Below are 15,000 nucleotides of genomic sequence, written 5' to 3'. Positions count from 1 at the left end.
AGATAGATAAGCATAAATAGAGATAGATAAACAGATACTGATAGATAGATAGATAGATAGATAGATAGATAGAGAGAGAGAGAGAGAGAGAGAGAGAGAGAGAGAGAGAGAGAGAGAGAGAGAGAGAGAGAGAGAGAGAGAGAGAGAGAGAGAATTCTTTTAATTAAAACTTGTCGAAAGAAGATAAAAATTAACATAAAAAAGGAAGAAAAAAAAGTACAAAATAAATAAAGGAAAAGAAGACAATTTGTGTGTAAAAAGGAGGAAGAGGAGGAGGAGGAGTAGGAAGAGGAGGAGGAGGAGGAGGAGGAGGAGGAGGAGGAGGAGGAGGAGGAGGAGGAGGAGGAGACAATTGACAAAGCACCTTTACCTTTCTGAGGACAATGGAGGAAGGAAGAGAAAGAGGAGGAGGAAGAGGAGGAGGTGGAAGAAGAGGAGGAGGAGGAAGAGGAGGAGGAGGAGGAGAGTAAGGGTAGAACAAGGAGGAGAAAAAAAAACAGTAAGTAGAAAGGAGGTGAAAGGAGGACGATGAGGAGGAGGAGGAGGAGGAGGAGGAGGATGAGGAGGAGGAGGAGGAGGAGAGTAAGGGTAGAACAAGGAGGAGAAAAAAAACCCAGTAAGTAGAAAGGAGGTGAAAAGAGGAAGATGAGGAGTAGGAGGAGGAGGAGGAGGAGGAGGAGGAGGAGGAGGAGGAGGAGGAGGGTAATCCGAGTACAAGGAGGAGAACAAAAAACAGTAAGTAGTAAGGAGGAGGAAGGAGAAAGATGAGGAGGAGGAGGAGGAGGAGGAGGAGGAGGAGGAGGAGGAGGAGGAGGAGGAGGAGGAGGAGGAGGAGGAGGAGTAGGAGGAGAGGAGGAGGAGGAGGAGGAGGAGGAGGAGGAGGAACAGGAGGAGGAGAGGAGTAGAACAAGGAGTAGAAAAAAAAACAGTAAGTAGAAAGGAGGTGAAAGGAGTAAGATGAGGAGTAGGAGGAGGAGGAGGAGGAGGAGGAGGAGGAGGAGGAGGAGGAGGAGGAGGAGGAGGAGGAGGAGGAAGAGGAGAGGGTAGAACAAGGAGGAGAAAAAAAACCCAGTAAGTAGAAAGGAGGTGAAAGGAGGAAGATGAGGAGTAGGAGGAGGAGGAGGAGGAGGAGGAGGAGGAGGAGGAGGAGAGTAAGGGTAGAACAAGGAGGAGAAAAAAAAACAGTAAGTAGAAAGGTGGTGAAAGGAGGAAGATGAGGAGGAGGAGGAGGAGGAGGAGGAGGAGGAGGAGGAGGAGAAGAAGACAATTGACAAAGCACCTTTACCTTTCTGAGGACAATGGAGGGAGGAAGAGAAGGAGGAGGAGGAGGAGGAGGAGGGAGGGAGATAATTGAAACGATGAAATAATGGAAACGGAGGAAATGTGGAGGAGGAGGAGGAGGAGGAGGAGGAGGGACGAACAGGCGATGAGGAAATGAAAGCGATGGTGTGTGTGTGTGTGTGTGTGTGTGTGTGTGTGTGTGTGTGTGTGTGTGTGTGTGTGTGACCATAGTTTGAAAATAATACCTGATGCTGAAAAATCAATTACTAACATCCCCCTCATTAATATCCCTCATCTATTATTAAACATCCATCTAGTCTCCTCGCAGTCTTCACCTTCCTAGAGAATAAAATAATAAAAAAATGTTGAAGTCTATCCTCATATGGCAAGTTTCTTAACCCGTGAATCACCTTTGTCATCCTTCTCTGCACAGATTCTAACACCTTAACCCGGTAGCAGCTACGGGCCAAATTTGTGGCTTTACCGTGTAGCAGCGACGGGCCAAATTTGTGGCTTTACCGTGTAGCAGCTACGGGCCAAATTTGTGGCTTTACCGTGTAGCAGCGACGGGCCAAATTTGTGGCTTTACCGTGTAGCAGCGACGGGCCAAATTTGTGGCTTTACCGTGTAGCAGCGACGGGCCAAATTTGTGGCTTTACCGTGTAGCAGCGACGGGCCAAATTTGTGGCTTTACCGTGTAGCAGCGACGGGCCAAATTTGTGGCTTTACCGTGTAGCAGCTACGGGCCAAATTTGTGCCATGATATAAACCCCCCAAAATAGATGATGCATAAACTGATCGAAAATGCTGTGATATATATTATGAAATGGTTTGCGTGAGTTATGATTTTTTCTCATTTTTCTCGCTTAGAGGGACCATTAAGAAACATGATCCCCGCTGCTACCGGGACGCTCTATAGTAAGCTGACCTGAACTGAACCGCATAATCAAGATGAAAGATGCTTGGCTATCTCTCTATAAATCTAGCAGAAAGACAGGATCAGAATACGCCCATAAACGCTGGTATAGGGATCAGAAACCCCACGGACACATATAAGGTTCGGGCAGCCAGCGGTCACCTCTCAACCTCCCTCCTGCTGGCTCGCGGAGGGGTAACTCGCCCGTTCTTGGAAGCTGTTTAGGGTGAAGCGGACGGGCGATGAGTGGCGACCGAGGGGGGCCAATCACTGTCCTATTGGTGATGCCTGGCGGTCGTGGGAGCCGGTGAGGGTCTGCCCAGATGGTGTATGTGTCCTCTTTGAGTTCTGTGTCCACCTGATTGCCTGAATTGACGGTCTGATTGCCTTGTTAACGTGTAAATCGGCTGTTAGTCTTCATTTTTTGGGTCAGGAAGGCATACTCAGGATCCAGATTCTCAAACATAGCAGCTCTTATACACTCGCATTTGATAAGGCTTTCGTAGAGGTTGTGTTAGTATTTCCATGGGTAGTTTTATGAGTCTAGTGATAGTTTGACAAGGTTTCTGCGCACTCACATTGTATAAGGCTTTTGTAGAGGTTGTATCAGTATTTCCATGGGTAGTTTTACGAGCCCAGTGATGGTTTGACAAGGCTTCTGCACACCCACATTTGATAAGGCTTTCGTAGAGGATGTGTTAGTATGTCCATGGGTAGTTTTACGAGCCTAATGATGGTTTGGCAAGGCTTCTGTTGACCCAGGATAAAACTTCCTCAGAGTTGTGTTAGTATTTCCAGGGGTAGTTTTATGAGCCTGGTGGTAGAGCTGACAGCACGGTTCACTAGTACACTTAGATAGCTTAATTTTGGTCACTTTAGGCTTAAGTATGGCAGTTAGTGTTCTAGGACAGCTGGGGACCTTGACTGACTGACCGACTGACTGACTGACTGACTGACTGACTGACGGATTAATTGCCTGCCTGCCTGCCTGACCAAGGGGTGGGAGAAAGTACCATTAGTGTTCTGGGAAGTAATCGATGGCGTTCAGCTCCTGGTAACCGTAACTCCCTGACTGACTGGCTGCTTCTGGGTATAAATCACGCGTCCTGTTGAAAATAATGATGATAAAAGGTACTGGGAACTATTGTTGGGAAGGGTCGTTAGGAAGGATTTAAGGGGCGGGACCTGAGTATATCCGCCGCTTAGTAAATACTCTTTTGAGGCAATGAATGGTTACAGAGAGATGATTTAGGGGTCTTTCTGTTGCCTCTTAATGTTGCTGGTGAGAATTATGGACTTAAACGAGTTATGTGGAAAGGTCTTGCTTCTGTGCGGCTATGTGGTGATACTGGTTTCATGGTTTTAAGTTAATGTCTGGGGGTTGAGTTAGTGGGGGTTGAGTTAGTGGGGGTTGAGTTAGTGGGGGTTGAGTTAGTGGGGGTTGAGTTAGTGGGGGTTGAGTTAGTGGGGGTTGAGTTAGTGGGGGTTGAGTTAGTGGGGGTTGAGTTAGTGGGGGTTGAGTTAGTGGGGGTTGAGTTAGTGGGGGTTGAGTTAGTGGGGGTTGAGTTAGTGGGGGTTGAGTTAGTGGGGTTTGAGTTAGTGGGGGTTGAGTTAGTGGGGGTTGAGTTAGTGGGGGTTGAGTTAGTGGGGGTTGAGTAAGTGGGGGTTGAGTTAGTGGGGGTTGAGTTAGTGGGGGTTGAGTTAGTGGGGGGTTGAGTTAGTGGGGGTTGAGTTAGTGGGGGTTGAGTTAGTGGGGGTTGAGTTAGTGGGGGGTTGAGTAAGGGGGGGTTGAGTTAGTGTGGGTTGAGTTCGTTGGGGTTGAGTTAGTGGGGGTTGAGTTAGTGGGGTTGAATTAGTGGGGTTGAGTAGTGGGGGTTGAGTTAGTGGGGGTTGAGTTAGTGGGGTTGAGTTAGTGGGGGTTGAGTTAGTGGGGGTTGAGTTAGTGGGGGTTGAATTAGTTGGGGTTGAGTAAGTGGGTGTTGAGTTTGTGGGGGTTGTGTTAGTGTGGGTTGAGTTAGTGGTGGTTGAGTTAGTGGGGGTTGAGTTAGTGGGGGTTGAGTTAGTGGGGGTTGAGTAAGTGGAGGTTGAGTTAGTGGGGGTTGAGTTAGTGGGGGTTGAGTTAGTGGGGGTTGAGTTAGTGGGGGTTGAGTTAGTGGGGGTTGAGTTAGTGGGGGTTGAGTTAGTGGGGGTTGAGTTAGTGGGGGTTGAATTAGTGGGGGTTGAGTAAGTGGGGGTTGAGTTAGTGGGGGGTTGAGTTAGTGGGAGTTGTTAGTGTGTGTTCAGTTAGTGGGGTGAGTTAGTGGGTGTAAAGTTAGTGGGTTGAGATTGTGGGTGTAAAGTTATTTGGTTGAGTTAGTGGGTTGTTAGTGGGTTAAGTTATTCAGGGTTGAGTTAGTTACCAGCTCTACGCATGATAATACATAATGAGGATGTCACGAGCTTCAGTGGCTGTTTCGTAATTCATTAACCGCTGATGCCTCGACAACGGGCTGCGAGTTTGTTGGCGCTGATGTTATTACGGGGACGAGTCTGTGGACGCTAACATCGATATTAGCTTTGGATATTCATTGGATGCGGACGTGTTGGCTACAGGAACGGTACTGGTAATGAAAAGTTAATAATGAAGCACAATTAGACATGTGGGATGGTAATAGGAGTTTTTTATTGTATGTTTATTAGTAACTGTATTTATTGATTTGAAGTGTGTACGTGTTTATTACAGGAATGATACTGGTAATGAAAAGTATATAATGGACCACTATCAGACATTGGATGGTATATACGAACTGTATTTTGTATGTTTATTAGTAACTATTAATTAATTTGATGTTGATATGTTGATTATGGGAAAGATACTAGTAATGGAAAGTTAATTATGAAGTGCAATTAGACATGTAGAATGGAATATACGAGCTGTTATCTATGAAATGCTTATTAGTAACTGTTAATTAATTTGATGCTGGCATGTTGATTACGGGAAAGATACTAGTAATGGAAAGTTAATGAAGTGCAATTAGACATGTAGAATGGAATATACGAGCTGTTATCTATGGAATGCTTATTAGTAACCGTATTTATTAATTTGATGCGGACGTGTTTAATACAGGAACGATATTAGTGATAAAAACTTCATAATGGATCAAAATAATTAAACATGTTGGATGGAATAATTATACGAGCTTTTTTTTGTATGTTCATAAGTAACCGTATTAATTGTATTGGTATTTGATGTTGACATGTTAATTAAATGGACGAGGTTACTAATGGATGCTGAACAAGACATTACTATTATTTATACTTTTGTCATAGTTATACTTATGAGTGTTATGTGTTTTATGCGCCAAACTAACGATGGTGTGGCTTAGTTATCATGAGGGATGTTTTACGAGATGCAGCAAATGTTGGTTATGTTTGTTGTGTTATGTTGCTGTTTGTTATGATTGTTATTGTTTGTTGTGGTTATGCTCTTCGCCACACGGATGCTGGAATGGGTTAGTAATATATAAGGGATGTTTTACGAGATGTAGCAGATGTTAAGTTAGTTGTGTTATGAACGTATGATTGTTATGATTGTTATTGTTTGTTGTTGTTATGCTCTTCGCCACACGGATGCTGGAATGGGTTAGTAATATATAAGGGATGTTTTACGAGATGTAGCAGATGTTAAGTTAGTTGTGTTATGAACGTATGTTTGTTATGACTGTTGCTGTTTGTTGTGGTTATGCTCTTCGCCACACGGATGCTGGAATGGGTTAGCAATATATAAGGGATGTTTTACGAGATGCAGCAGATGTTAAGTTAGTTGTGTTATGAACGTATGATTGTTATGACTGTTGCTGTTTGTTGTTTGTTGTTATGCTCTTCGCCACACGGATGCTGGAATGGATTAGTAATATATGAGGGATGTTTTACGAGATGTAGCAGATGTTAAGTTAGTTGTGTTATGAACGTATGATTGTTATGACTGTTGCTGTTTGTTATGGTTATGCTCTTCGCCACACGGATGCTGGAATGGATTAGTAATATATAAGGGATGTTTTACGAGATGCAGCAATGTTATGGGTTGTATTATAAGACATTTCGCTGCCCAAGAACACATAATTAACAAGGCTTTCGTAGGAGTTGTGGGCATTTCCAGGAGTAGTTTTATGACCCTGGTGGTGGTTTGACACTTCTTCTGTAGCATGAACCTAAAAAAAACACTCATTAGAACCCGATTGATCCCTTTCTTAACTTTTAGAAACTGCTGATGTGAAAAGTAAGTGTCTTGTAATACCAGTCTATGTTTGTTGTGTTATGAACGTATGATTGTTATGAGTGTTGTTGTTTGTTTATGGTTATGTTCTTCGCCACACAGATGCTGGAATGGATTAGTTGTATATGAGGGATGTTTTACGATGCAGCAGATGTTATGTTTGTTGTGTTATGAACGTATGATTGTTATGAGTGTTGTTGTTTGTTTATGGTTATGTTTTTCGCCACACAGATGCTGGAATGGATTAGTAATTTATGACCGATGTTTTACGAGATGGAGCAGATGTTTTGTTTGTTGTTTTATGAACTTAGGATTGCTATGACCCTCGCTGATGCTGGAATGGATTACTTATACGTGATGGATGTTAATGATGTTTTTATTATACTCTCACGCGAAAGAAATCAATCAGGAGTGACTAGTGAGACATTTAAGTGTTTGTTTGTGCCGTAAAAAAATGTCAATGCTGATAAATGTTATGCCAATATTTTTTTACCGAGTGCTGACAGATGAAGGTTAAAACACACACACACACACACACACACACACACACACACACACACACACACACACACACATACACGAAGGGACATTTTTGCTACTCCAATACAGAACTAATGAAGGAGTGAGTTTTATGAAGAGAATCGTACGAAAGGCTGAAAACTTAAGTTATTAAAAACGATTTGATCCTCTCAAATGAGTCCGCGATGAATAAACGAAAGAAAAGAAAAAAAGAAAAAAATATGAATAGATGAAAGAAAAAAAAAAGAAAAAAAAGAGGCAAAATGAACGAAGGTCTGAGTGGCTGAGTGTGTGTGTGTGTGTGTGTGTGTGTGTGTGTGTGTGTGTGTGTGTGTGTGTGTGTGTGTGTGTGTGTGTGTGTGTTTATCTCTCTCTGTGTGTGTGTGTGTGTGTGTGTGTGTGTGTGTGTGTGTGTGTGTGTGTGTGTGTTTATCTCTCTCTGTCTGTCTATTTGTCTATCTTTCTGTGTGTGTGTGTGTGTGTGTGTGTGTGTGTGTGTGTGTGTGTGTGTGTGTGTGTGTGTGTGTGTGTGTGTTTATCTCTCTCTGTCTGTCTATTTGTCTATCTTTCTGTGTGTGTGTGTGTGTGTGTGTGTGTGTGTTTATCTCTCTCAGTCTGTCTATTTGTCTATCTTTCTGTGTGTGTGTGTGTGTGTGTGTGTGTGTGTGTGTGTGTGTGTGTGTGTGTGTGTGTGTGTTTATCTCTCTAAGTCTGTCTATTTGTCTATCTTTCTGTGTGTGTGTGTGTGTGTGTGTGTGTGTGTGTGTGTGTGTGTGTGTGTGTGTGTGTGTGTGCAAGTCAATATTCTGAAGGTGATTTTTTGACTCAGAAATTCATGCTTATTGCCAATTCGCCGTTTTTATGATGGAAGCGGAAGCCTGGCTATTTATATTTTTCTGGGCAAGCAATTATATTTTTTGGCAGCAATATTCTTTTTACTTCGATTTTCATTTCCCAGCCGCCGCGGGGACTGGGAAAATCCGTTATGTCCAAAGAAAACGAATATCGAGGCAATTCTATCGTTATTTTCAAGTTCAATGCTCTTCTGGACTTACTAACTGCATGGTCGACCTTTACTGTTACCTCACTGCGCAAGACCTTCTATTGAATCTGTGCTGTCCAATTTCCTAATGCAAGAGTTAACCAGGATTTTCACTCTTTTATGCCTGTGCGGTCCAACTTCCTAATGCAAGAGTTAACCAGGATTTTCACTCTTTTATCCCTGTGCGGTCCAACTTCCTAATGCAAGAGTTAACCAGGATTTTCACTCTTTTATCCCTGTGCGGTCCAACTTCCTAATGCAAGAGTTAACCAGGATTTTCACTCTTTTATCCCTGTGCGGTCCAACTTCCTAATGCAAGAGTTAACCAGGATTTTCACTCTTTTATGCCTGTGCGGTCCAACTTCCTAATGCAAGAGTTAACCAGGATTGTCACTCTTTTATCCCTGTGCGGTCCAACTTCCTAATGCAAGAGTTAACCAGGATTTTCACTCTTTTATCCCTGTGCGGTCCAACTTCCTAATGCAAGAGTTAACCAGGATTTTCACTCTTTTATGGCTCTGCGGTTCAGCTTTCTAATGCAAGAGTTATCCAGAATTTCACCCTTCATCCCTGTGCTGTCCAACGTCCTGATGCAAAGGTTACTGGATCTTCACTCTCTCATCCTAATGCTGTCCATCTTTCTAATGCAAGAGTTAACCAGGATCTTCACTCTTTCATTCTCGTGGCGTCTTACTTCCTTATACAAATGTTAACTAGCTTCTCATCCCTCTTTCATTCCTGTCTTGTCCAACTTCGTGATGCAAGAGTTAACCAATATTTTCGTTCTTTCATTCCTGTGCTGTTCATTTTCCCGATGTATGAATTAAGCAGAATTTCACTCTTTCATCCCTGTGCTGTCCATCTTCCTAATACAAGAGTTAACCAGAATTTCACTCTTTCATCCCTGTGCTGTCCATCTTCCTAATACAAGAGTTAACCAGAATTTCACTCTTTCATCCCTGTGCTGTCCAACTTCCTTATGCAAGAGTTAATCAGGATCTTCGTTCTTTCATCACTTTCTCTGTGTGGTAAACTCTCGAAAAGGCTTCAATAATTTTTTTTATATATTTATTTTACGTTCGGCCTGTTGCATCAGTAGGCTGTCTTGAAGGGCCTGTTGGTCGGCCCAAGCAAGTACGTGATGCAAGCAAGTGCTTTTTTATGGTAGCGCTATCTTGTTTTGGCTCATGCTGTCCTCTGGAACTCATCTTTGCTCCATTGTAGGGAGTTTGACCTAGTCCGGGTTGATGGGTGGTCTTCAGGACAGCATGTGGGTAGTTCCTCCTTCCTACGGGGGAGGGGAGGGGAGGGGAGGGGGAGGAAGGGAGCATCAGTACATCGGAGGGGAGGGGAGAGGAGGGGAGGGAGGGGGAGGGGAGGGGAGTGGGAGGAAGGGAGGATCAGTACGTCAGATAAATCAACTGATACTCTCTTCTTTACTCTATCTTGGTTTGAGTGTTTTCCTATTATATTTTCGGCCCTTGGTCAAGAAAGAAAACACAAACACGTCCGAAGCGTAATATCTATAAAGAAAATTGACAGACGTTCTTCTTGCCGGCATGACCTCTGGCGGCGGGTGGAGGGGGTGGGGGGAAAGGGGGGTTATTTTTTTCTGGTCCTCCGCGAAATTGGTCGTCGCTGATAACACGCGACACTTGTCAATGACGGGCCCGCGGGGAGACAAGACCCCGCGGCAAGATTTTCCAATAATTCTCCCGAGCCTCGCTAATACCCGGGATTCCACGGCCTCACCAACCCGCCCGCGACCATTTTTGTGCGTCTTTTTTCACGGCCGGAGGGACTTTGGGCTATGCTGTTAAAACATTTCGTCGCCCAAGCATATACATTTGACAAGGCTTTCGTGGGAGTTCAAGTTTTTGGTGGTATTCTTGGGTGGTATTCATTAAATTTCCTCTAAAAAAAAAAAAAAAAACTCATTATAACTCGGCCTTTGAAAATAGTTGACGTGAAAGGCGAAAGCGTTTGAGAATTTCGTCTCCCAAGTACACACATTTGACAACGCTTTCGTGGGAGTTTTTGGCATTTCCAGGGGTAGTTTTATGACCCTGGTGGTAGTCTAACCCTTCCTCTGTACCGTGAACCTAAAAAACATTCCATCCCCAAGCATACACATTTGACAAGGCTTTCGTGGGAGTTTTAGGCATTTCCAGTGGTAGTTTTATGACCCTGGTGGTAGTCTGACCCTTCTTCTGTACCGTGAACCTAAAAAAACACTCATGATAACCCGACTGATCTTCTCTTCGGCCTTTGGAATTAGTTGATGTGAGGGCGGAAGCGTCTGACAACACCCGCCCTTACAGCTTCGGCCGTGAATAAAGTAGTGTCCGAGTATTATTAATTTTGACTTTTAGTGGTTTATGACGCACTGGGCTTTGAAGCTGAGCGAGTGAGGATTATGTGAGTGAGTGAGTGAAGAAGGAGGGAGAGAGGGAGTGAGGTGACGATTCAGTGAGTGTAGTGATGAGTGAGTGGGGCGGAGATGGGTGAGTGTGGTGTTGAGCGAGTGTGGTGATGATTCAGGGAGGTGATGACTCAGAGATTGGCACGGTTCTGTGAGTCGTGACCGTTCTGAGAGGTGACGGATGGGTGGACGCGGCCCAGGGCAGCAGGCCAGTGGGTGAGGGCACTGAGCGCGTCACGGAGGGGTCGGCGCCGCTCTGCTAACCTTGTCGCCGTGTGTCTTGCAGGTGGCGGTGCCGGGGGGGGCGTCCTGATGGCAGCGTGGAGGGCGTGCCTGCTGCCGGCGTGATGGTGAGGCACGAGCAGGCCGCTGTGTCCTGCTGCCCCGGGTGACTTTCTCTTGCCTGCTGGGGCGGCGGCGGTGGCGGCATGCTGCTGCCACGCCGTCTCTGCAGCCTCCTCGGGGGCTTCCTGCTGCTGTTCCTGTGTTTCTTCTACGTGCTGGACCGCTACAACTACCAGTACGACCCCCACCTGGCCGTGGTGGGCCCCGAGTACCCCGGCGGCGGCGCGGCGCAGGAGCGGCCGTGGCCCCGCAGCCTGGCGCTCAGCCGCCCGTTGCTCAATGCCACCAGCCGCGCCGCGACGCACCCGCCCGCCGCCACGGCGCCGCCCGAGGACCGGCGGCGCAGCGGGCCCTGCAAGAAGAAGTACTGGCGCTGCAACAACACGGTGCCCACCGACCCCGAGCCGCCGCCGGAGGTGCTGCAGGAGCTGGAGGCGGTGGGCGGCAGCGACCCCTCCAGCAGCCCCGTGCTGGAGGCGGCGCCGCTCTGGACGCAGTACGCGGACCGCGGCTACACGGTGCTGGGTGAGTACACGGGGGGAGAGAGAGAGACACACACATACTATATAAAAAGAAAATAAAAAAAAAAAAAAAAAAAATGAAAAAAAAAAAAAAAAAGAATAAATAAGAGAGAGAGAGAGAGAGAGAGATAATAATGAGGTGAATGAACAAGGTGAATGAACAGGAGAGAGAGAGAGAGAGAGAGAGAGAGAGAGAGAGAGAGAGAGAGAGAGAGAGAGAGAGAGAGAGAGAGAGAGAGAGAGAGAGAGAGAGAGAGAGAGAGAGAGAGAGAGAGAGAGAGAGAGAGAGAGAGAGAGACTGCCAGGGGGTGGTGGCTGGCTGGCAGTTAGGAGAGCCAGGTATGATGGAGTGGTGGCACTGGCTGCTCCCAGGGCCATGGATCACTTTTCGGGCGTGATATTCCTTTCTTTCTTCTCGGCACTTCCCTGCTCCTGGTATGGAAGGCTTTTTTGTTCCGTTTTCTTTCTTTCTATGACTTTCTTGTATATCCAAAGGGTGAGGGGAGCGGCGTGACGGGCGGCCCCCTCCCCTGGGCGCTGAACCTTCCCGGCGTGAGTATATATAGGGACAATAAACACACGCACGGACTGGTTTATGCCGTCCATCACGGGGCGGCGATGCTTACGGGGCTCGGCAACTAGACGGGGCGGGGGACGGGAAGGAAGGGAAGGATGGGGGTTGGGTACTGGGGCTCCCTGTCGGCGGGCATTAAACACTCGGCCGGCGTCTGGAGGGCCATAAATGCAGCAACACCCGGGCTGGTTCACGCCGCCTTGGTAGTGTTGCCGAGGCGTGGAGTCTCCGTGAGTGCCAATAAAGTGAAATGAGCTCTTGGTAATGCGTCGGCGTCAGCGTGCGTCGGGTTCTGCGTCATCATTTAGTGTTTTGCTGCGTAATAATAAGAAGGTGGAAGCGTATACCAGGCGTAGGCGTAGGTGTGGCAATCAGTATCGTCTTCTTGGGCCGTGGTGCATGAATATTTATTTTTACAGTAAAGGAGGAGAAAAAAAGAAGAAAAAAAACAAAAACACGCTGGCTTCAGTTAATAATTTATAGATTGGTCGAAAAAATATCAAAATCGAATGGAGAGTTTTTTTTTTACAACAAAGGAGACAGCTCAAGGTACGTAAATAAAAGAATAAAAGAGAAAAAAACACGCTGGCTTCAGTAAATAATTGATACATTGGTCGAAAAAATATCAAAATCGAATGGAGTTTTTTTTATAACAAAGGAGACAGCTCAAGGTACGTAAATAAAAGAATAAAAAGAGAAAAAAACACGCTGGCATCAGTTAATAATTGATAGATTGGTCGAAAAAATATCAAACTCGAATGAAGAGATGTTTTTTTTTACAACAAAGGATACAGCTCAAGGGCACACAAAAAGTAAAGAATAATAAAAAAGCCCGCTACTCGCTGCTCGTTTAAGTCATAGGCAGGTCCAGAAACGTAACGCCTCTCAAAAACAATCAAGGGAAAACGCTGAGAAGTCCGCAGGGAAGAAAGGAAATAAAATAGTGTTTAATACGACTTTTTTATAGGACAGGAGGCAGCTCAAGGGCACAAAAAAAGTAAACAATAATAAAAAAAGCCCGCTACTCGCTGCTCGTTTAAGTCATAGGCAGGTCCAGAAACGTATCGCCTCTCGAAAACAATCAAGGGAAAACGCTAAGAAGTCCGCAGGGAAGAAAGGAGAGAAAAAAAATGTATAATACGACTTTTTTATAGAACAGGAGGCAGCTCAAGGGTTCAAAAAAGAGAAACAACAACAAAATCCCGCTGCCCCTGCAAGTATAGTGTTTGGTAGAACAGTTCCAGAATAGAGTCCAGCCATTTGAAGAGCTCCGACACGGGATGGAAGGAGGAGAGAGAACGGCGGGGATGGGAAGTTAAGGGAAGGGACGAGACGGGAATGGAAGGGAAGTGAAGGGAAGGGGCGGAACAGGAAGGGAAGGGAACGGAACATGAAGGGAAGGGACGGGATAGGAAAGCGGAACAGGAAAGGACAAGACGGAGGGAAGGGAAGGGATGGAACAGGAAGGGAAGGGAATGGAACAGTAAGGAAGGGAAGAGTAAGGAAAGGGAAGGGAAGGGAAAGTAATGAAAGAGAAGGAGAGGGAAGGGAAGGGAAGGGAAAGTAAGAAAGAGAAGGAAAGGGAAGGGAAGGACGAGGAGGGAGAGTAAGGAAAGGGAAGGGAAGGGAAAGTAATGAAAGAGAAGGAAAGGGAAGGGAAGGGAAGGGAAGGGAAGGGAGAGTAAGTAAGAGAAGGAAAGGGAAGGGAAGGAAAGGGAAGGATAGAGAAGAGAAGGAAAGGGAAGGGAAGGGAAAGTAATGAAACAGTAAGGAAGGGAAGCGTAAGGAAAGGGAAGGGAAGGGAAAGTAATGAAAGAGAAGGGAAGGGAAGAGAATGAAAAGAAAGGAAAGAGAAGGAAAGGGAAGGGAAGGACGAGGAGGGAGAGTAAGGAAAGGGAAGGGAAGGGAAAGTAATGAAAGAGAAGGAAAGGGAAGGGAAGGGAAGGGAAGGGAAGGGAGAGTAAGTAAGAGAAGGAAAGGGAAGGGAAGGAAAGGGAAGGACGAGGAGAGAGAGTAAGGAAAGGGAAGGGAAGGGAAAGTAATGAAAGAGAAGGGAAGGGAAGGGAAGGGAAGGACGAGGAGAGAGAGTAAGGAAAGGGAAGGGAAGGGAAAGTAATGAAAGAGCAGGAAAGGGAAGGGAAGGGAAGGGAAGGGAAGGGAAGGGAGAGTAAGTAAGAGAAGGCAAGGGAAGGGAAGGGAAGGGAAGGACGAGGAGAGAGAGTAAGGAAAAGGGAAGGACGAGGAGAGAGAGTAAGGAAAGGGAAGGGAAGGGAAAGTAATGAAAGAGCAGGAAAGGGAAGGGAAAGGACGAGGAGGAGGGGGGACTATAAAAATGAAGCAAGATAAGCGGATGACGGGGCCTGGCTATCTTAATCTCCCGCGATCGTGCGAGCCTGAAGGAGCCTGTTTGCCAGCCCCTAAAGAAGACGCCTGAGTATATTGACCTGTCCCTAAAGGGTGTTGAGGGCCGCGATCCACCACCACCACCACCACCAGTGCCTTCATCACCACCACCACCACCACCACTGCATAAACTCTACCTTAATAAATTCAACTCTATTTTTTTTAGTTCATCAATATTTTTTTTTTTTGTAGTTTGAGTTAGTTTGGTGTACTGAGGGTCATGATTTACCTCCATCTCCTTCACCACCACCACCACCACCACCATCACCACCACCACCACCATCACCACACCACTGTTAAACTCAAACCAATATTAATTCTTAGTTCTTCATCACCATTTTGTTTTTGTTTGTGGTAATTTGGGTGTTAATATGACGCTTAGGTGGTGTGATGAGTCATAGTCCCTCACCACCATCACCACCACCATCACCAACGCTGTACAAACTCACACTTCATGAATTCAACTCCATTTTCTAGTTCCTCATCACCAGTTAGCGGGCTTTTTTTTTTTATTATTGCTTCCTTTTTTGTGTGCCCTTGAGCTGTCTCCTTTGTTGTAAAAAAAAACCCAAAAAGCAAAAAACAACAACAACTTTGCTTAGTTTGGGTGTTAAGTTTGATCTCTAATTGATGTTGCGGGAGAGACTTCATCACCTACACCACCACCATCACCACCACCACCATCACCACCACCACCACCATCACCACCACCACCACCACCA

General features: G+C 45.8%; 1 protein-coding gene across 2 annotated transcripts in view; it reads left to right on the top strand.

Annotated features, from left to right (window-relative positions):
* The window catches only part of LOC127002771 (heparan sulfate glucosamine 3-O-sulfotransferase 6-like), a 147,505-nt gene that overhangs the window by 65,422 nt on the left and 67,083 nt on the right, over positions 1 to 15,000 (top strand). For both annotated transcript variants that reach the window (XM_050868896.1, XM_050868897.1), the window contains exon 2: positions 10,722 to 11,305. In XM_050868896.1, the coding sequence (XP_050724853.1) occupies positions 10,864 to 11,305 (442 nt within the window). In that variant the 5' untranslated portion in view covers positions 10,722 to 10,863. The remainder of the gene's footprint in view (positions 1 to 10,721; positions 11,306 to 15,000) is intronic.

This window comes from Eriocheir sinensis, chromosome 24 (assembly GCF_024679095.1).
Source record: "Eriocheir sinensis breed Jianghai 21 chromosome 24, ASM2467909v1, whole genome shotgun sequence".
Classification (NCBI taxonomy): domain Eukaryota; kingdom Metazoa; phylum Arthropoda; class Malacostraca; order Decapoda; family Varunidae; genus Eriocheir; species Eriocheir sinensis.
The sequence above is the reverse complement of the archived record's forward strand: the minus strand, read 5'-3'. Positions and strand labels throughout refer to the sequence as shown.